The 23062-nt window shown below is 39.6% G+C and overlaps 1 protein-coding gene across 1 annotated transcript in view; it reads right to left on the reverse strand.

The window, feature by feature from the left end:
• Nucleotides 1-1439: 1439 nt before the first annotated feature.
• The window catches only part of si:dkey-49n23.1 (semaphorin-3D), a 110223-nt gene continuing 88600 nt past the window's right edge, over nt 1440-23062 (reverse strand). Inside the window, exons 7-18 of the mRNA XM_042406520.1 lie at nt 22094-22222; nt 21815-21957; nt 20413-20527; nt 19922-19991; nt 18059-18203; nt 15313-15535; nt 10610-10698; nt 8569-8610; nt 7676-7833; nt 6295-6359; nt 4916-5073; nt 1440-3650 (exon numbers count right to left, since the gene is read on the reverse strand). Of these exons, the coding sequence (XP_042262454.1) occupies nt 3135-3650; nt 4916-5073; nt 6295-6359; nt 7676-7833; nt 8569-8610; nt 10610-10698; nt 15313-15535; nt 18059-18203; nt 19922-19991; nt 20413-20527; nt 21815-21957; nt 22094-22222 (1853 nt within the window). The 3' untranslated portion in view covers nt 1440-3134. The remainder of the gene's footprint in view (nt 3651-4915; nt 5074-6294; nt 6360-7675; nt 7834-8568; nt 8611-10609; nt 10699-15312; nt 15536-18058; nt 18204-19921; nt 19992-20412; nt 20528-21814; nt 21958-22093; nt 22223-23062) is intronic.

The following is a 23062-nucleotide window of genomic DNA, read 5'->3' on the forward strand; positions in this document are numbered from 1 at the left end:
AAAATCCACTTAACAAAGTGCTTCACAAAGGCAGCAAAATAAAACAAATCATAAAATAATTAGGTTTTTAAATAACACTAGCTTATAAAAACAATTTAGTGTAAGATAAAACAAGACACGTTTTTAAAATAAATTAAAATGGAAATAAAAAAACAATTCAAATAAAATAAGAAAACTCAAGTAGAATCAGGAAAGACTCTCTGATAAAAATATGTTTTAAGAGGAGACTTAAAAGAAATCACTGACTCAGCTGACCTGATTTCGTCGCTCTTGAACCTCGGGGCTCTGACTGCAAACACTCTGTTCGCTTGTTTTCAGCCGGGCCTCTGGAACAGATAAAGACCTCTGCCATACTGTCTTGTTAGTACTAAGAGGTCAGAGATATAGCAGGGAGACAGGCCATGAACAGCCTTAAAATCAGTTCTAAAACATACTGGGAACCAGTGTAAATAACCAACATCTCCAAAACTCTCCATCCAAATGCACAATCTCAACAGAGTTGTATGGTCAGTTACTGGATCACCTGATCCTCTTGCACTACTGCACTCTGACTATCCTGTATTTCTGTATCTTAGAACATTTGTCAAATACAGTATATAGAAGTTTTTCAATGCCTGTGACCAGTTCAACCTCACTATATTCTTACATTCTCTATATTCTCTCTTCTTTATCAAATCTTAACTTTAAATTCTTCTAAAGTATTAATGTCTGTTGTATTTACATTATCTTTTCACCAAACTCAGGAAACACAATGTCCTTTCTTCATAGGCAGCATTTGAAACTGAAAAGTATAAATGTAACTGTGGTGAGATGACAGTAAAGGTCCTTGAATCCTTGAATCCTGCAGCTCAGTAAATGTGTCCTGTCTGGATGTCTCTCCATCACATATTTGCATGTTATATAAACAACGTTGCTTTCCTGTAATGTGCAGTTTGTGTCTTGTTGTTGAGTCTCTATTTCCTCCAGTACCTTTGAATATAAATGTCCTTTTTTTTCTTGTTATATTGCTGCTGTTGATTTATTTTTACTTTCAACGGGGCCCTAAAGGTCCTAAACTCACTGTTTGGCAGTTACTTTGTTGTTATTTGTTTAACTGCACATTTGTTTGGGAATATACACAATAAAATTACTAAAATGATAAAGACAGTTTCCGCATTTTTACCTAATATTTCAGCGCTGCACTGACTTTCTCCACTCAAGTTCAAACACAAAAAAATCCCTTTTTAAGATGGTTATGATGATTAATAATAGAAGCCTCTTATGATATTGACTGAAAACAAATTGTGTTATTCTTTTCAAAATGAGTCAAAGATGAGTCACATATCGACTCTGTCATGTAATTTAATTAAAAAAAAAAAGAGTTTCTGATCTTTCAGAGTGAAAAAGCTTTTCTGACTTTAAATTATTTTATCTTTTAGAAATAAATCAAAACCCTTGAATGTTTTTATTTCTTTATTTTACAGGTAAGTTATAATTTTGTGGCTTATTCACATACAGTTTAACAGAAAATCCATTATTCAGTTCTTCATCTCGAAGCTTATTAGAGTCGTGAAGTTAAAAAAAAGAGAAACACACAAGTTTATAAAAACACAGAAAATGTACTAAATCCTAGTATACAAAGAAAGAAAACTATCAAAAATAGAGTTCTTTAATATACATTGATGTGAATAATAATAATTATTAGTTACATGGCAGAATTAATACAGAATGTGTCATTCAAGCAAGGTTTGTTTTACGTGTGCGTTTCCACTGAGGCCTTTATTCAATCCATCAGGTATGTATGAAACAAACATAAATACTTGTAGAAAACAGTATAAGTTTTTGTTAAACAGTTAAACGTGTGGCAGTAAATAGGGCAAACACTTTTCATGTTTAGTCTTCTGTCATTAATTTATACCGTATATATACTTCAGTCTGCGTCGTGTGTGAGATCCTGATACATGTTCACCTCAACCTTTCACCTGTATTTCAGATATTTTTTACTACAAATTCCCCGTCAGCGGCCTGTTTCCAGTATGCAGAGGACATACTAGAGAAGGAAAGCTGAGATATTGTTGGATTCATAACATTAAAGAAAAGGTAAATATTCTGATAATGTTTCCTACTTCATGCCACAAGTCTTTCTAACACTACAAATAGTAACTCAAACAGTTTTTGGCACTGCTACCAAGCTGTTTAGCAGCATTATATTTTCTCTAGAAGCTTGTACTGAAAGCTAATGAAGCTTGAAATAAGATCAGATGCATCACTTCCCTTCTGACTCGTTTATGTTGTAAGTATGTTGTCTTGTAACCTGTCAGCAACAAATATGCATAAAGGGAAACCTTGGTATTCAACCTGGACCCTGTTTCCCATCTTTTTGTGTCTAATGGGTGCAACAATTTTTGAAACTGGTCCAGTATTGAGTGAGAGCGTTTCAGCCAGCAGCCATGAAAGGGGCTCCAATGTAATCCAACACTAACGCACCGTCAAGGTACTTTTCTCCTTGAGTCAGATTTGATTAGACACAGTTAATAAACAGACGGATCAAGTGAAAGTCAAGAAATATGTTTTACTTCTCTGTATGGTCCTTCCCATGATGTTTTCAGACACTTATAATAACAATCTGAGCCTGTCAGTGGCAAAAATAAGCCCTAGAGGATCACATTACAGCCTGTTTCGCTCAATACTGGACCAGTTTCAAACAGTGTTGACCCCATTAGTCACAAAAAGATGGGAAAATATGGTCCAGGTTGAAAAAAATAGCAAAGTTTCCCTTTAAATGTGTCATAAACCCATAATATTTGGCACATTTGTGATTCTAAGGTGTGATTTCATCTTTCAGATGCTGGTTCCATCTTTGACTTACAAAATAACATTCTGGAGCCAACTGAAACAATAATGAACGTTGCTAATAATAAAAATTCAGACATAAAATAACTTTTTCTACATTTCCATTTCCATTTTTTGAAGTGTCTAAATGTCAACATACTCAGGATGAGGATATACTAATTCTCTCTCTTTTTTTTTTTGAATATTATTGTCAGTCTTTAAAGGCATAGAGGTGGTATCACTCTACCAGCCGCCATTATTAGCTCTTTCTTTGTCCACTGCATGTACAGGATCTGTTGTCAGTCTCTGTGTTCTCCAGGTGACTAGAGGGGAACCTCCGGAGGGTTGTTCCTCCTCACCCGGGCTTTCCTGCTCTCCTGTCTCAGCTTCAGAGTGCGGAGTTTCTGCTGCCGGCGTTTCTCGCGGTACCACAGATTCTCGCAGTACTCGTCCACGCTCAGACCGTTGCTCCCCGCCAGTTGCAGGTCTTTGTAGCTCTTCAGAGGAAGCTGAGGATGCTGGGAAATCCACGAGTTCCTGTTTCCCGGCAGCGAAGGTGGCGGATTAGGGGCTCCCGCCTGGCTGTGAAACCCGGAAACCCCCACAGCCGACGGGCCGTTCCTCCCGTGGACCACGGGGCCCTGCTGGTTGGGGCTGTGGTTCTGCTGGTAGCGGGCCGGATGGAGGCTGTGGTTGGGGATGATGTGGATGCGGTATCGGGCCAGGACCTGACGGTAGGAGTTCTCGTGGCTGGTGCAGGTGTAGACGCCGGCGTCAGCCAGCTCCAGGCGCTGAATCAGCAACCCTCGCTTCATGTAGAGGGAGCGGCCGTCGTTGCTCTGAGGGAGCAAAGAACAGACGAGAAGGAGACAGGAGAAGATCAGAGGATGATGTTCAAGTTGTGAGTTTGTTGTAATTCACATCCCCACTACTAACAGCACTTCTCATGGTTTTGTTGACATTAATATGTAACCCACCATGCAATATTTATTAAAGTTTGCACGTTAGACCACGGAAATCAGGTTTTTAAAACCAAACTAAATTTAAAGGAATTTCATATTTTAAGATGAAGGATTATAAGGATAAGGATATATCTGTGATATGGGAAAAATGTATAATTTAGCTTATAAAAACCTGTCAAAACCCTTCAAAAATCATCATAATACATGTTTGTGATTAGGGATGCACGATATTGGATTTTCTGCTGATATCCAATATGCCGATATTTCCAACTCATTGTGGCCGATGCCGATATATGCACATATTTTATTCCATATGGCTGAGGAGACTGTTATGCATGCAAGCATAGATTGTATTAAGTATGATCAAGAAAGACAATATATGAAGGAAGAACTTAGGAAAACTCAGCATTAAAACTTTAATGAACCAGCCAAGTGGGAGCAGCAGAGTTTTCTTTGAGTTCATTAGACAGACAGGATTAATGTGCAGGATTTAATCTCTGGTTGACACTCCGGAGCAGAAGGTGGCGGTATTGCACCTAATACGCTGGTTGCCAACCGCCGCTATAAACCAAAAAGATCCCCCCCCCCCCAGCCCCGGTTCTGCATGTGGATCCAACTAGAGCACTGAGCCCTGGTTTGTTATTCAGGTTAAAGTAGGAAGAAGCAGTGGAGCCTGTGGAGGAAACACCGGGACCGTCGGGGTGAAACAGTCCGTGGAGGGAAGCACAGTCAGGTGGTGGAGGGGAAGGCGACATATCGGCCTCTCATAATCGGCAGAAATGGCCGATGGCGATATTTCATTTTAGAGCTGTTATCGGCCGATACCGATGACGTGCAGATAATATCCTATTTGTGATGCTTTTCACAGATATATCCCTCAAGTTTTTAAGCAACAGCAGTCATGACATCTTTCTTTCTTTGGAAAAGAAGAATTGTCTGATTCACTCACACAGTGGGTCACAGTCTACTAGTTTTTGAGTGATGTCTCCATACGTAGAGGTGAGTTAACTCAACATCAGCTTAATACTATTGTAACTACAGTGATAGAAACACTTCCAAATGACAGCGACAAGCAAAACTTCGCTGCAGCATCATCCCTACAGTCAACCATTGTTCTCCTGAGATATACAGATGTGACTCACCTTTCTGCTTTGGTGCATCTGACTGAGAGTTTGCTGCTGGCTCTCTGTTTGCGGCACCGTCCACTTGAGCTCGGCCTGCGGCGACCGAGGAACGCACTCCAGGAAGGTGGAGTTTCCCTCCACGCCGTACACTGACTTCACCTCAACAGACTGTGAATCTGAAACAGTTGGAAATAGCAGAAATATATTTACTGTTGTTTCCTTCTTTCAAAGCGTCACATCCTGAGAGGTTTTATATGAAATGCTGTACAGAGACAGATAAAATATTAACTATGCTCAGTATAAATCTGACTAGAAAAAAGGAGGGATGATCAGATAATATCTAGTGTGTCAGTTACTGTTGACACTGTGCATCACAGCCTCAAGACACTCAAGACAAACATATATATTACATATTATAGAAGCATTTATGTGAAGATTTAAATTTTAATATATTCTAATTATTATTTTTCCTTATTTGTAATAAACTTTTACCACTAGTTTGCTGTGTAGCAGAGAAAACTGCAGTTACAGAGTACGTCCCCTAGAGTGCGCCCTACTCCTGCCTACAGATCAGAATAATAATAGGAGCTATTTTATATGCAGCATATAACCTTTAATTAATAATACTGCATTTGTTTTCTATTCTTAACATTGTCTTTCCTGCTGCTCTGTTGTTGTTGTTGTTGTTGTGTGCAATTTCCTATGAAAAGCATCTCAGAGTGCCTTTAAAAAGGACTGTATTATTATTATTATTATTATTATTATTATTGATAAAGATCTCCTTTAGAAGAGAGACCTGAGTGCATCCAGTCACACAAACACATCAGAAACAATCCCAGATGTCTCTTAAAAGTTTAAATTCATCCAATGAGATGAAACTTTCAAGTTTTAATGAAAAAGTAAAGAATCCATTTATACATATATTCTATATTATACTGAATATTCTAGGGTCTCCTGCAAAATGAATGATAGCAGAACAAATTTACAATATAGCAGGTAACTTAAGATCTTTAATACTTTAGATTAAACAATGAACTTAAGATAGATACATCCCTATAGCATCATCTCTTATTTGGACTCTTCTGACGTTCTTAACATTAAGTCTGTTTATTCATGTATGTATTTTAAGTTCAGGTGCCAAGAATCAAACACAGTCGTTGATTCATGCAGATCTCTTCTGTAGACGCCAACCAAACAGCTGTTCCGCTGTGGCGTCTTACAGTCCGTCCACCGCTACGCCACTTCAAAATACTCTGTCAATCACAGAGTGTGTGTGGAAGTGGAAATCCACTTCACTAAACCGCGCCGGCCGTCCGTTACGTAACTTATGATGGGAAAAATATTTAAAACAGCGACACAGAGACGGGTTATTCATATCAGACAGAGGAAATCCTTACCATCCTCGGTGATTGGGCACTGACTCCAGGGGTCGCCGTACTTTATATCCTGTCTCCGTGTCCGCCTGAAACACACACACACACACACACACACACACACACACACACACACACACACACACAGTTTCTTCGTAACTTTTTCACATAAATTTCTGCTTTAATCTATTTATCCCACTATCATTAAACTTCTTATCGCACATGACTTGTTGTTAGTCACCTTATTGTTTCATCTAATCTCTTTATTCCCCTTTATGAACAAATTATGTATCTATGACAACAAGCTAAAAAATGTGAATAATGTGGGTACTGTCAGTGACTGACGTGTGTGCGGTGGAGTAGACTGAAGACTCATCAGTTAAACAGCCTGACAGCAGCAGATAATGAAGTTGCCCTTAGATAAAGCTGTAAAACAGCATTAAATCCTCTTTCTCACTGTTGTTTCTGGGCTTCTGCCGGCTCCTCGGAGGTGAAAATATAAAGTTATTGCGATTATGAATGAGGAAACATGGAGCAAAGACAGGCTGTGAAAATACAGAATATTGTTCCAGTCATGGTAAAGAGTGTTGTCATGTCTCTTTTGTGACCCTGCTGCTCCTTCCTTTCCTGCTTTATGTCCTTTAGACTGTAACATAACTGATGGTCTCGCTTGTCTTTCCTCAGCAGCAGGTCTCTCATCTCCTTTCTAGTTTTCACATTTATACTTTGTCAGCGAAAAGATACAGACTCTCTCACTTTCTGCTCATTTCCTCCTTCGTGCTTCTCTCCTCTTGTTCTTCAGAAGATGCCAGGTTCATTTTTCTCTCTCTGTCCTCCTTCCTGTCAGTATTCTCTCTCTCTTTATGAGTGTAAACACTCAAACCCAAACTAATCTTTTTTTAACTTTCTTGTCTTGGCTATTTCCATCCAGGACGGGAATCAAGGAAAGTCTCAAGAGAATGAAACACTTGATGAGATGATTATCCTGTTGAAACATCAATAATTTTTCCACTAATGATGAAAGTCTGGTCAGGTTTCAGTGGCTGTAGAGTTTACAGTATCAGACTCATGTTTATGGCCAGTTATACTTAACGTAATTCATATAAGTTGATCAGATCCTGTTTGTTTTATACGTGTGATGAAGGTGTGTTGTTGTTTGTGTGTGTGTAATGTAGGTTACATATATTTGGAAAATCTAAATGAAATATTTTTAGAAAGCAGCTGCTGTGTGATTCATCATCTGGGGAAATACGTCTAACAGTTGTTGAGCTATTTCAGTCTGGACCGAGAAACCAGACTGGGATCCACAGAGCCTCGCTGCTAGCACGGCTTAAAGAAACAAAACATTAGACATGTCTGACAAAGCCTCTGTAGATTAAACCTGTAACTCATCCTCCTTCTCTACCTCTTGCTGGTGGAGAAGTATCTGGAGCAGGTCTGTCCGTCCCAGGAGCAGTAGGGATCTCTGGCCAGGCAGCACTCGGCGCAGTCGACCCCGTACAGCTCACACCTCTGGAGCCCCAGCTGGGCCACGCCGAGCTCACTGGACACATACAGCTGTTGCTGTGGAGGAGAGAGAAAAACAAGAGATTCATTACCTTCCTGTAAATCCACCACACCTCCTACTACTGTTACAAAGAGATAGAGGAGGATGAGCGTGAAGAAGTCCGTCTCTGGAGGTTGCTTCAGGGCAACAGATGTTCGTAAAAGAAAACCAACAACGCCTTTCTCATCTGTCGTTGTAAAGTATCTCCTCAAGACAATAAAGTTTGAACACAGTTCATCCAAGTTTTGTTAAACTTTTAACTTCTGAAAATTCATTTTTATGGCATATTTTTTATGTAAAATATTGTGCCTTGGACATCTTTATGTTCTTTTTTATTCTTTCTAATTATTTATGTTTAGTTAGCAGGTAACATATCTCCTTTACTTCATCACTCATCCACTGTGAGAATTACATTTAATTTATTACATTTATGCAAAAAAAAGTCAAGTCATAGTTACTGTTACAAGGAAACAGGAGTTTTGTTAAATGAGCCAGTTTGCCAATAAAATTGTATATTAATTTCTCCTTAACCCTGGTGTCATTATGTGCTGTCATCAGTATCCTGACTAAACTTTTACATAGACCAGTCTGCCGTAATCCATCAACATATTTTCCTCTGATCTCAACTACAGTTGGATACTGTTTTGAAACCATTTAATTTTTTTTGATGACAGCACATAATGACACATTGTTTAGTTTGTTCTCTACTCTGAATAAATATCACAAATACACAGACAGACAGATAAACTTACTCTCTTTGTTGACAGCTCCATGCTCAGGATGGGAGACGGACTCTGCACGATAAAAAAGGAAAACGGATGAATTTAGATACTCGCTGCATCACACAGACGGCAATCATTCATCATTTATATATCTCTATGATCACCGAGGGAATCAATGTGATTTAATGCGTAATGTGGTCTTGATACTGTGACAGACACACACACACACACACACACACACACACACACACACACACACACACACACAGAAACACTAAACTGTGTCGACTGTCGACTGTGAGCAGCAGAATAAGGTAAGGAATTGGGGGGGGGGCCTTCGGTGTTAGTCTTTAACAAAACTGATAGTTCAGCCTTGCAGAGGTTGCAAAGGAATGTCTCAGAGATGCTTTAAATGCTGCGGCTGGCTTTGAGGTCAGGGCAGCTACTCAGATTAGAAATCTAATAAATTTAAATTACTCCTCGATTTCTCTATTTTTCTAGCTCACTGACTCATTTCAGCATTTCACAAAGGGAGTCAACGACCCCTGAACGCTCCGAGTGGGGAGGTCGAACTGATGGAGGAGGGGGAGATAAAGGAGACTCAGACTATGGTAAAGGGTAAAGGGAGAGTGATCTGGCTATCATATGTCCCGTCACAGCCAACAAACTGACCGACCAATCAGGGAGCAAACCAGCCTCTTGTGCCTCCAACGGTTATATAAACATGGCAGTTCATCATATGGTCGTACAGTCGGTGCCAGCTGGTTTACCCCTGTCCCTGTTCTGTGTGAAGCTGATGGAAATGGGTTAGTTCCTGTTTTAATCTCACTATAAGTAAACGGACAATGTGCTTCTGGTATCCTGTTTGTTTGTGGCTGTTGTGGTTTTTCTTCCTTCCCTTCACCTGTGCTCCACTTTAATGCTCCTTAAGCTTCACTTCCTCATCTAATCTTTTCTTTATTCCTGTCCTTATTTCTCATCCTCTGCTCTTTTTTTTAAAAAACATTCTTCCTTTTCCCCTTTCTTCCTGTTTTTGCCTTTTCTGTCCTCCTCTCTTCCCCCAGTCCTCTTGTCTTCTCTAACGCTTATTTACAGAGAAGACCTTGGGAAATATGTGCCCTGCTATCTGTTTTTCTGTTTAGTAGAGTTATTCCCGACAAATATGTTCCACTGGAAACAACATGCGTGTGGCGCGGGGCCGGCAGATGGGCACTGGGAAAACTGGGTCTGTGATTTTAGCCATAAAAGTCCTGAGTAACTACAGTTCATGTGTGTGCTTAGCTCTGCAGTGAGGTATTCAATGTTCTGCGGGATAATCTGAGCAGAAGGAATGAAGTTAGGAGTCGTTTCTCAGGTGTTCAAAGTGGTTCGGGTTGTAAAAACAGGTGCGGACTGGTGGGCCAACATGTTTGGTTCCAGCAGAAAAAGAACAAGATGCCATTTCATGTGAAAATTCGCTAATGTGTCCTGTTTTTTGTAAAGGAAGTATTAACCTTTTAACATCCACCGGGTCGCCGGCGACCCGCTTAAGCCAGTTGTATGCGGTAGCATCACACAGCAATGAGTAATGGCACAATTTAGCCAATTGGAGATGATTGGAGAGGTTCAGGGACACCAGTGACACCAAACTAAAAACTCCCGAGCTCCCATAAGGTTAGGTTAGGCCTAGAGGTCTGGAATATTATACAGGTTGACAAGATGTAGAAGGTTTATGGTATTCTGCACAGTTCTGGCATAAAGCATGTCCTAATTATTGTTATTCAAATATGACTCATGATAGACTGAGATTGAACTGATGTAGTTTTGCCACATGCTAAACAAACACATTTCCAGAAACTAGAAGATGTCACTTGTTAAATGAAGCCTGATACATGCATCATGGCCTTACAGTTCTTCTGTTATAAGCTTTTCCATTTGGCCAAATAGGCGAAAATTCTATAAAAAGGGTGGATGTTAAGGGGTTAACAAGTGCTATTGTCTAAGTGTTTACAAGAAGACTGTCAGCGACCGTTCAGGTGTTAAAATGAGAAGCAGAAACAGTCACATTTCACATAATTTTGTTGTATCTCACTTGGAAGACGGTCAGCTCCTCCAGAATGATCTCCTCTGTGTCCCAGTTGTCTTTGATCACCGAGACTGCCTTCACCACCTTCCCATCATCTGGACAAAACAGAGGATAACATTTACTGATATGTCAAAACAGACACATGATTCACTGAGCAGAGAGAAACGAGAGAAAAGCACACAAATTTCAGCTCTTTAAACTCTGATTTTCCCCTGATCTTGTCAAATAAATTTTATTTAAATAGCTCAAAATCACAAATCTTCCACAAGGGGTTTTACAACCGGCACATCTACCCTAAAACCCTCGAGGATAGAGGGTCTCAAGACAGTGATTTCACTTTGGAAAAACAAATAAAACTAATGTGTAGTGTCCAAAAAAATTTATGAAACTTGACTTTTTTGTCTCACAGGGGACGTCCCTATGTAGGAGAAATACTCAAAGTTGTAACATGCAGGTTGAGTTCATCACTGATTGAACATAGCTGTTCTACATATTTTATTGTATTTCCTTCCAATAATTGCATAGAAGGGAATTACTGTATGTTTTGATTTTAATAACATCAAAACAAAGTGATGTGGACTGGTGGAAAAACCAACCATGTCCTCTTAATATCAGATGTGGTGCGTCAAGGAAAAGAAAGTGAATCCCCTGAACTTTAAAAATTTGAGCGGGGCTGAGGAAAATATGTTTTCCATGAAGAATGGGAGATGTGGAAAATGAGATTTTAATGAGTTCATGGTGAAATCAATGGCCTGCAGGTTTCCATTCCTGCTGCTGCACATGATCACACTGCGTACAAGCTTCAGAAACTATTAGTATCCGCAAACACAACTCGAGTTCCTAATTTCGTGGAGTGCATGATATGCTTGGCATGAGAGCACTGTCGCTAGGCAGCTGACAACAAAGAAGGGCGCTACTTTTGTATCCTGATCAAAAACGATGAAAGATTTGTGTCGTATTTTAATGCCTTATTAAGGAGCAATAAAACAAATAAACACAAAAAAATGTAAAAAATTACTTCCAGGCGACCAACTGCTTTAAAGGCATCGACGAACTTGTGAACTCTGAGATGAAAATTTCCACTCACAAAGTTGCGATGACGACATCGGTGAGTCGCACACAAGTAAAATCAGAGAGGATTTATGAGATTTAGTCACAACTGCTAAACACCAGCTGTTGCAGTGAAACTACACACTGCTCAGTCTACTGCGATCCAATACAACAGCTCTGCCATGAATTCTACTTTCACAAAGCTGTCAAAGAGGTGATAATTCTGGAGTGTGTTTACATCCACACTAGTATCCTGGTTATGTTTTGCACATGTAAACACCTTATCCTGGTTTCGGAAACCTAGATAAACCCTTAACCTGCTTTCGGAAACCTAGATAAACCCTTATCCTGCTTTCGGAAACCTAGATAAACCCTTATCCTGCTTTCGGAAACCAGATAAACCCTTATCCTGGTTTCGGAAACCTAGATAAACCCTTATCCTGGTTTCAGGAACCTAGATAATCACCTTATCCTGGTTTCAGGAACCTAGATAATCACCTTATCCTGGTTTCGGAAACCTGGATAAACCCTTATCCTGGTTTCGGAAACCTGGATAAACCCTTATCCTGGTTTTGAGAAACCTGGATATGCTGCCTGGAGAACATGGGGGCTGAGATCGTGAGATATCAAGACACAACTGCAAACAGATGATTAGAAACCTGGATACTGTTAGAATCATGGAAACTGGGACACTTGTTTTTCACTGGGGTTGTAGTGGGTGGTGATGGAGCTGAACTGGACTGTATTACTTTGAAAGATGTTTCTAATATTTAGTCTGCCCCATTTACATACACGAGTACATGTATTAAAAACAGATTTCAATATAATGCACTTCAGTACAACATCATCACCAGCTACAACCTTAATAATCAACATAAAGTAGAGTTATCACCTTTCTGACTGTGTCAACAAAAACGGACGATTTATAAGCTTCGAAAAAGTAGAATTTATGGCCGAGATGTTGAACTGGATTGCGTTAGATTGTACAGGTGTATCTAATAAAGTAGACAGTGACTGTAAAAGCAGATTCACTTAACATGTAATGTACTAAAACCATATGCAGGAGCACAAAAACACACAAATCAATTCATGTGGACACATATAGGTTCACATTTCTACCTGTACAGACACATAAAATACATTCATTCAGGTACAAGAAGACACACACACACACACACACACACACACACACACACACACACACACACACACACACACACACATATAATGTCAGGATGTTCTCAAGGAACCTCATAAACCTCAGAAATCCTGCTGTGGGAAATCTCTTATGTTTGTACCAGAATGACTATTACATGCTCTGTGTGTGTGTGTGTGTGTGTGTGTGTGTGTGTGTGTGTGTGTGTGTGTGTGTATGCATGCGTGTGGCTGCGGATGAGTCTGGAAAACAAGCCTACCCTACATGGACTAATGATGTACTGAGATGTCATCAGAGACCTTTGTAACATTTAATTTTAAGAGAGTCGAGATAAAATCTGGAAACTGTGTTTGTGCTCCAACGTTTCTTCTTCTCTGAGTCTCGACCCAATATGGCAAAAATATAAGGTGAACAAATCAACAGCGAGGTAAAACTTTAAAAGGTTGGAAAGCTCCTCCCAAAGATGTATGTGCACTATAAATGACCATGTTAGAGAAAATAAACTGAAGTACAACATAATCTATCTACAAAATACACAAAATCTACTCTGTAAAAGTATGTTGTGAGGCAAACACTTAGTCAAAGTTCATTGTATTGGGAGTCATTTTGTATTTAAGCCGATAATGAGCTGTTTTATTGAAATTAACTCCACAGTTCAATCAGTTTTTGTTCCCTTAGTATGAAAGCTGTTTGTCTTTTCATCTGTCACACATGATATCTCAGCCAACAGTGACGGTCATAAAAGAAAAATAGGGATTTAAAGTTAAAACAGTTAAAACTGCAGCATTTAACAGGGACGGACATGTAACATGTACAACTCACTACACAGGTCAGTGCATGACTTCAGAGTAACCTGTACACTTTACAAACCTATATTTTATTTTCAGAATTATCTGCCTCGACATGAACGCGTGGCTGAGCAGTGATATATTAAAAAAAAGGACATTGAAAGATTCATTCTGGTCGCACTGTGTGCAAATCAGAGCACTTGAAAGAGCACAAAGTGCATTAATCAGGCAGGTAAATGTGCTGCTGATGGGGAGATGAGAGATGTTGGAGAGGAATCCACTTAGAGGAGATGTATGGAGCCGTTGGGGCACCTCTGGCCCCGCGGCCTGTCACCAGCGGTTAAATAACCTCCGCCATTTATCACACACACACACACACACACACACACACACACACACACACACACACACACACACACACACACACACACTCACCATTCACGGTCAAACACACACAAACACACACAGGATCACAAACACCGACATACAGCTTCAGGGTTTTTATGAACACACACACTTACAAAGCCCAGACACACTCAGGAACCCGTTCACCCCGTCAGAAGTGATGCTTCAGGATAAAACAGTGAGAGATCATTATAAACGACATTTTAACAATGTGGTTTGGTGAAAATGTGAAGTTGTGGAAAGACGCTTAGAATTATTATTTTTCTTGTGGTAGTTTTTTTTTTTTTAATTTCTTCATGGTGGTGTCCTGTTTGTTTCTACTCAGCCTCCCAGTATGCGCCTCTCATAGTTTATAACTATAAACAAAAAACACCCAGCGACTTTTGAAAAACCAAAAAGGTTGTACTGTATTGTTCTTAAAGTATTTCCAGAATCCTCAAATATTCTTCTCACCATCTCAGTTAAAAAGATTTTCTGTCCGCTGCACGACAAAAAAGATTTTTTCAACCTGTTTCTGCAACTCTGTTTCCTTTCCAGGAAGCCAGAAACACATGTCCTCGCTTGTTTGGTACAACACAAGAAAAATACTAACGTGGTACCAACAGACCAATAGAAAGTAACACAAATAATAAAGTGATAGCAAAATTCTTTAAATTTGGTTTACATTGTACATTTGTCTGGATTAGAAAACTTAAAAACTAGCTAAATCCTCTCTAAACATCTCTTATTCTCATCTCTTAGATCAACTCTCTCACCTGTATGATCAGTTTAGAGTGACAAGAATGTTTTTGGAGTGTGAGCTGGAAACCTTAAACAACAAAATATAATGAAGTGAAAAGGAAATCTGATTTCTGATGCTTGTTTTCAGTGTCTTGATTCGTCTTTTTCCCACATTTTCTCTGGGAGATAGTGAAGAGTTCTGCCCACAGTTTCTGTCCTCCATGTCTGCTGCCACCACATCCATCAACATAAACGCTTCGCTCTGTCATCTGTTGAATTTCTTTTAAATCCCTTTGTGCTTTTATAAGACAGCCTTTATCAGTTTGCTTCCATTCTTCTTCCACATGTGTTTTCCTTGTGTTTTCATTGTTTTTTATTGCTTTATCTCACATTGCGATCTGTTTTTCTTCCCCTCATAGAAACTTTGTTAATAAAAGTGTCACTTTTCACCCTCACCATATATCTTTTCTTTTCTTCTAACATTTCCCACTCCTCTTGCTCACTTATGAGAACTGCAACTCATTACATACAGTAGATACAAACAGCATCCTAAACTCCCATCCTCTCCCTCTCTCCCTCCTCCTCCTCACCTGTGCCTAGGTGAAGGACGTCGTAAGGTCCGTCCTCAGCGTCCACCCGGTCCACTACGACCCTCTTGAGCATGTAGGGCGAGTTGACCCGGGTTAAGATGGGTCTGCCACCCAGAGGCAGGACGGGCTCCCACATCAGCTGGTGCTGCCGCATGAAGCTCACAACCTCGTCTGGGAAATCCTTGGTGGACTTATGGAGGGCGTCGTAAGTCTCACTGGGACACTGGAGGACAAGTCAGAGAGATATTATGAGTGAAAAGGTGGATGAAGGTGTTTGGTGGCTGAATGTTAAATAAATGAATCAGATTGTTACAGTTATAGTAAAAATATGCTTTGAAAGACAAAGTTTTGGGGAAACAGATGTTCATGTTGTCTGTGTTACCGTAGCTAAACGGGCAAGTTCTCAAACTGACAATGTTCATTTATAAAAGCCAAAATAGTCACTGAGTTGTGATCCTTTGGCCTTTTAGATCCAAAAGCTTTCTTTTTAAGCTTTTTCACATGTCAGACGCTCCATCTAAGAGCACTTAAACACACTTAAAACAGACAAAAACACATCAGAATCTTTAGCTTTTTCCATTAATATTGGAAAATGAGAAAAAAGAAACAGTACAGAAGCAAGAAAGAAACACAGATAAAAGAGGAAAGGAAGGATAAGTTAGGGAGGAGAGGAAGGTTAGTGTGGAAAAAATGATTTTCAGATTGTGTCAAAGCACATGTTGATCTGAAGAGAAAGTCGCTTGTTTCTCTCAAGGGAAGGAGAACAATGCAGAGCAGGGAGGTAGATATGCTGAAGTAGACTGATAGATGAGGAAGGAGGAAGACGCGGTGCAGTGAAATTAGGTGAATTAAATTAAACTTTGGTCAGAGAGACTGATTTAGAGACATCAGCAACATGGAAACCATCATTTTCTCTGCAGAACACACATGTGTGCACGCAGCGAGTCAGCGATCAGAGGTTGTGACCACAGCATCCCGTCGACTGTTTCAGTTTGCTGTTAATCATTCACACGCACACACACACACACACACACACACACACACACACACACACACACACACACACACACACACACACACACACACACACACACACAGACGTGGCTGACCTCGCCCCTGCAATCAACCACATGATACAAAACCGCTCCAAAGAGAGGTGAATTCCCCACCAGGGAGAATGAAATAACACCACACACACACACACACACACACACACACACACGCGCGCGCGCGCGCACACACGAACACGCACACATTAAAAACTCAGCCTTCCTGACAAGTTGAAGTTTCCCAGAGGAGTTCACATCTGAGGTGTTAAATCACCAGAGGTTAACCCTCTCACTGCTTCATCAGCCTGTTTTCATTGGCTGTGTGTTTTGGATTCTGATCTCACAGGAAATTCTTCGTTATTTACAAAAACATAAATACTAACCTGTCTTCACCACATCTACCAAGAGTTATAGAGCTTTACATGAACTTTAATACAGAACTTTTTTTTTTTTACATTGAAGCGAGTGAAACTCCGGCCGAAACAGATATTTTGTCATATATTTCCCCTTGCAAAGAATTTGGGTTTTATTTACAAGTTTTGAGATATTTTCCTCTAAAATCTCTGCTGCAATCTCACTACAATGAAGGTGAATGGACACAATGTAATGTTCACAAAATGAGTCCCTGCTACACTGATAATCCATCGACCTCACTGTAAACATCTTTCATGAACTACTGGAAACACAATGCTGTTGATTTTTTGAAATGTTCAAATGTTAGTTGGAGTGTACTGGGGATTGAGGGGATGGATATCTCACATACCACTAGAGGTAAGTGAGAAAATATGTTTTGTGTATGATTTGGTTGACCCGAACCTGTACACCATGTTTTATTCACCAAACGTTTTGGATGGAGTTTTGTGACATGTTTAAAGTCTGATGGAAACACTGGTCTGCAGCTCGCTGTGTCTGCTTTCGCACAGTTAGAAATTCAAACAAACCTTTCACCAAAATAAGTAACGCAGAAAACCAAAAACTAAGAGCGTAGGTTTGGTTTCAGAAGTCGTCAACCCCAAAAAAAGGCAAGAAAAACATTTATATACAAATGCATATAATCTACCAACATATAACACACTAACCTTGATAAAGAACTGGTACTTGTACTTATATGATTAATAAAGTTATGATGGTAAATAAAAAATGTCTGACTAAAAATTCAAACTATGTCAACAATGAACATTTAAACAATTACATATTTCCATCTTTAATACACATAGCGTTGTCTTTTACTGCATTATCTTTGAGTGATGATCACTTCTAGCATCTTTTTATGAGAATTAGCTGTAGTAAGTGTAGGAAGTGCACAGACATGTTTCAGCCCTGAGTAGTGTCTGCAGGTTAGGGCAGCATGTACAATATTTTGCCTTAGAGGTGAAATCCAGGGTGAAATAAAGTCTGCAAATCTCTTGCTACTGCTCTAAAGCTTCAGTGCACAGTGATAACTGAAGGAAAATCAACATATTAACATTTTTGATCAATTCAGAGTTTCTCCCAATAGGATTTTGGTGGCTAGACAGAGAGAGGACACTGTTTAGAGATAATTCAGTACATGAATCAAATTGAAACTGTAAAAGTGAGGGGGACATCCCCGCTGGAAATTTCACCGTTATTTAGTCTATTAGTCAGATGTGGTATTAAGATTTGTGGCTTTCGTAAGACAAATACAAACCAGACGTTGCGGTTGTGTTTGTACTTACAGTTCCAGGTCTTGGGTAGGGGATGCGTCCTTTGTACTCCACCCAGCGATAGTCGGGACCTTCCTTATGAGCAAATGGCCCATTAAAAGCAGCACGGATGGATGCCATGGAGTACACGCACACCGCTGAACCACGAAATATAGAGCTGTGGGAGTAAGAGGAGGGGTTGTTGGTGTTGGCCGTGGTAGGAAGGTACAGTAGAGAAGTAGAGGGTTTGAAGGAAGAGGGTGGTTGAAGAGGCAAATTAAAAGCAGAGGTCGGAGGTTCGTTTATACATCAGGGTTACAATAACACAACCAGCTGGGCCTCTTCACCTTTGACCCTGACACCCACCCACACCCGACCTCTGAGCCACCACACCGCTGGGCGTGCACGTGTCATCCTGGCTATGAGTGCACACGTTAGGGTAAAGAAGGTCCTCCTCTCACCCTTACGGTCTTTCCTTCTATTGTTGAAGCAAATTTCATACAAATTGACCTGCCACCTGAAAGTCCATCCATAGACCATAAACACTGAAGTCATGTCCTCGGTATTAACATTTCTGGTGATTTGGGGGATCATAATCACACATTGGGGGGGCTCAGGAGCGGCGGGTCATCCACTAATTGGAAGATCGGTGGTTTGATCCTCGGCTCCTCCGGCCCACATGTCCTTGAGCAAGATATTGAACCCCAAATTGCTCCTGAAAGGCTCTGCCGTCAGCGTATGAATGTGTGTGTGAATGGCTGAATGTGGCTTGTAGTGTAAAGTGCTTTGAGTGGGTGGAAGACTAGAAAGGCGTTAGATAAATGCCGTCCATTTACAAAGAAGAGTTTACATTCTATGATTCAGCTTCTCTTACTAGACTACATTTAACTATTAAGAAAAAAACAGAAATATGCCAAAATAAGATGAAAAGAATTAAGTATTCTACACTGACAAATGACCATAATGTAGAGAGATTAAATTTACAGGAAATATAATTAAATATTAAAAGAGAACAGCGGCGTTCTGCTCCTATAACATGATCGGACTCATGATGAACAGTTTTTTAAAAAAGTATCAAAATTGATGCAGCAGAAACAGAGATATCACCTTTTTTACTCCACAGATTGTTCTTCCTTGTCAAAACCTAGCGCCTACATTACCCACAATGCAATTCTATCTATTGACAGTTCTGCAGGAGATTGAGGTTGTGTTATGCTAGTAGCGGCTAATGTAGCCTGGAGCTGCCACAGAGGTCTGCTAACCTCACTTCTTTCTAACTCCACACCTCCAGATTTTTTTTTACTTTTCAAACTTCTTCATCTCCAACCAATGCAGACTCAAGTGACATCATCAGTGACATCACTCGAGTCAATTTATGAGATTTCACACAGCTCCCTTTGGAGATATAAAAGGCTTCATACTGCTGTTTACACACTTTAAATGAATTACTAAATATGAAAGTATGTGATTTGTTTTTAATTTTTAATTAATTTTTTTATTTTTATTTTTATTTATTATTTACAGATTTTGGTTGGTCGCTTGTTCATAAAGTTGACAATATTGCATCTTTGTTTCCAAAGACAAAAAGTCAAGTTTTGTTATTTAAATAAAACAATTACACTTAGTAATATTATAATGTATTTACTGAATGTCAAACTACAAGAGCAGGAGACTTAAAATGTGGAGAAACAGCAGGTCTGAAGTTTATGATGCAACTTTAATAAACAAATTCCAAGGATGACTTGCAGTAATGACTCTTTTTCAACTGTTTGACCCGTTCATACCAGAACGTGTCACTGCTAAACTGATGAATTCTAGTGCAATTGTTTCACTAAAAGTGCTTTCTGTAAAATATGTAAACTATGCTAATGATTGTGTGTGTGAACGTATTCTCACCTGGAGGTGCTGAAGACGCCGTAGATTGTGGGGTTCTGAGGGTCTTTGGTCTCCAGAATAAAGATGTCCTCTAGAAAAACACAGTGACAGCATTCAAATGTATCATTATGAATCAGTTCGATCTCTAAAAACTGTAAAGATTCATCGTCAAGACCATTGATTTATCATTAAATGTGCTTGTTTCTTAGACTGAGGAGTGAACAATGGTTGTCAACTTGTCAAATAATAATATTAAAGCAATTTTGACAACCAATAAATTTTCCAAAAACCATGGGAGGAGAAAAAAGGGAAGGAAAGGAGGTGCAGTTATTGCTTGTCAAACTATGTTCTCTTGTCAGAGTTAAGGGAAAAGAGGATGAAGTAAGAGAACAGGAGGGAGGACAGCAAGGACATAATATCAAAGGTCTGTTCCAGAGAAAAATGAGATAAGGAGGGAGGTGAAGAGGCAGCCAGAGAGGAAGGAAAAGGAGGGAAGGGAACGACTGGTATACCTAGCTCATCAAACTGGGTGTCGACTCCAGACGGACCGGGTACAGAACAGACCAGCCGGGCTTTGAGGAAGGTGGTCCAGCGGTTGATCAGACTCCTCTTTCCTCCGACGTCATTCTGGATGGACGGAGAGAGGAGAGACGGAAGAATGAAAGATATAGATGAAAGAGAAAAGAAACATTTGAAAACAAATTCAGTTGTAATTCACTAATTTTGTTCCCATTACAGATGTACATTTACATTTACAACAATTTACAATCTACAACTATCCCACTAAGTACTGTATTTAAGTACAAATTTGAGGTACTTGTACTTGATTTGAGTATTACCATTTGATGCCACTTTGTACTTTTACTATTTCAGAGCGAATTGTCCTTTTTACTCCATTAATATGATTTGACAGCTATAGATACTTTACAAATTAGGATTTTACATACAAAACATAAGAGCTTACAAACCATATAAAGAGCTTGTAAAATAAATAATAGGGATGTGCCGAGAGCCCAGTATTTGTATTTGTATCTGTATTAGTTGAGGCAGCAAAATTATTTGTATCTGTATTTGTATTTGAATAAAAGTGGAAAGAGGCCTAAAAATCCTGTTTTTGTTTTTTTGACATTTTTAATTTTAGAAAATTAAAGTGTTCATGAATAAACTACCTTATGAAGGAGGTCACCACATCGGGTCTTGAACTGGAGTCTCCCAGATCATAGATGACTGTGCTGACTACTGAGCTAAAACTTTACTCATCGCCTCATTGCAGACAGACCTCTACCTATTTATACACCCATAACACAGAGACAGCACAGTGTGTAACATGTAGGGAGGAACTTCAAAGGCAATTATTGCTTTGAGCTTTTCATTTTTGCCTATTTTTTACAACCTAACTTTGTTGAAAGGAGAAGGGGAGCAACATGTTATGGAGAGTCTCTAAGGAGCACTTTGCTTGTGTCAGTAGCTCAGCTTTATCTCTGGGGGACACCCCCAACAAATAACTTTTTAAATATTTGTATGAAACAAATATTTGTATAAAACCCACTATTTGTACTTTGCCGAATAATGTATTTGTATTCAGGCACACCCCTAATAAATAATACTTATTAAATCCTATATTGACATAGTTTCTTATGACCGAAGCTGTGCCTGTATGTACTGTAGTTCAGTGTCTAGAATCATTTTTAGCAGGATGTTCATACATGCTAATGTTACAAAGATAATAACCAGAATGAGTGTTATGCTACTTCATTGTTTTATGCTAATTTTACCAGTGTGAGGGGGGCTTCTGTGCTTTTAACTCGTGGTTTTCTGTTTGGGACTGTTTTATTTCTCACTACCAACAAAATGTTTTAGTAGTGACGAGAAGTAGCAGCGACACGTTTTGTGTCCGTGTTTCTGTGTTTGTACCTTGCACACTCGAGCCACTCGGCTGTACACCCTCTTGTCCCACTGTCCGGCCTCCACCGCTCGCTCCTTGAAGAAGAAGTAAACCTTGTCGTCATCCGGACTGTGAGTGTCCGGGATGGAGAAAGAGTCCACAAACTCCGGCTCTGCAAGGGAGAGACAGGAGACACTCGGTCACTTTTGTCTCCATGGTGACAAATTGATTAATTGAGGAGCAGAGGAAAATGAGAGAAGAGGGAAAAGGACACAAATACATGTTCGGTGATGGATAGAGGTTCTCACCGTTCAGCCAGTTGTGGTCGTAGGCTTCAGTGCGGATGTAATGTTGACTGTTCCCATGAACCGACGTGCGGAAGATCGCAGCGTTGGCTCCCATGAAATCTACTGAGGTACCAGCATAAAGTTCACCATCTACGCAGGGAGGGAGACGGAAAGAAAGAAAAGCACAGATCATCACTACTCAGCAAAGTAACTGCAGACACATCATAACAATGTTTGCATTAAATAAACAATAACCTCTTTCCTTGTGAAATTTATTTTCCTACTGAGAGTGATTACTAGTTGACCAATGCAGAGATCGTTGCAACATTAATAGCAATACGGTCTGTTTTATTCCCTCCCTTGACTACAGTGGTCTTGGGTCTGGGCCTCGTACTGGGTCCCAGTGAGATAGTAAATATTTACAAGCTGATGCAACAGAATGCACACGTAGATCTCACACGTTAGAACTGATTTAGCAAGCGGTCTTTAAATTATACAGTGAAGATATATTCCTCTCTGCTCTAGTACAAAAGATTCACTGAAACCACAGTGGTTCGTTTATTAAAATTATGCTTTATTTATTGAGTAAAACATCATCCAACAGACAGTATTGTCGCACTGTAATGGCTGCTGTTTGAGCTTCTTCTTGAGCTTTCTTTTCTGCAACTTAAACTATACATATTAGTAACATACATAATGAAATTAATGTAAATAATGTGATGTAATTTACAGTAAAAGGTTAAGAATTGTCTGATTTGCTCTCAGTGTTTCATTTCTGGTTTTAACAAGTTGAACAAATTTATATAAAAGTGGTTGACCTCGTTTTATTGTCCATTGTTCTGAAACAAATGTGTAAACATCTCTGTTTAGTAACAGTTTTTAATCTGAAATAACATCCAACAACACAGACCATTTCCCCCCCTCAGGCATCGAAACACGTCCAGTTACAGCACATATGTTCACTCTCACAGCTTTAACGCCATTATTCAA

The sequence above is a fragment of the Thunnus maccoyii genome, chromosome 3 (assembly GCF_910596095.1).
Source record: "Thunnus maccoyii chromosome 3, fThuMac1.1, whole genome shotgun sequence".
Taxonomy (NCBI): domain Eukaryota; kingdom Metazoa; phylum Chordata; class Actinopteri; order Scombriformes; family Scombridae; genus Thunnus; species Thunnus maccoyii.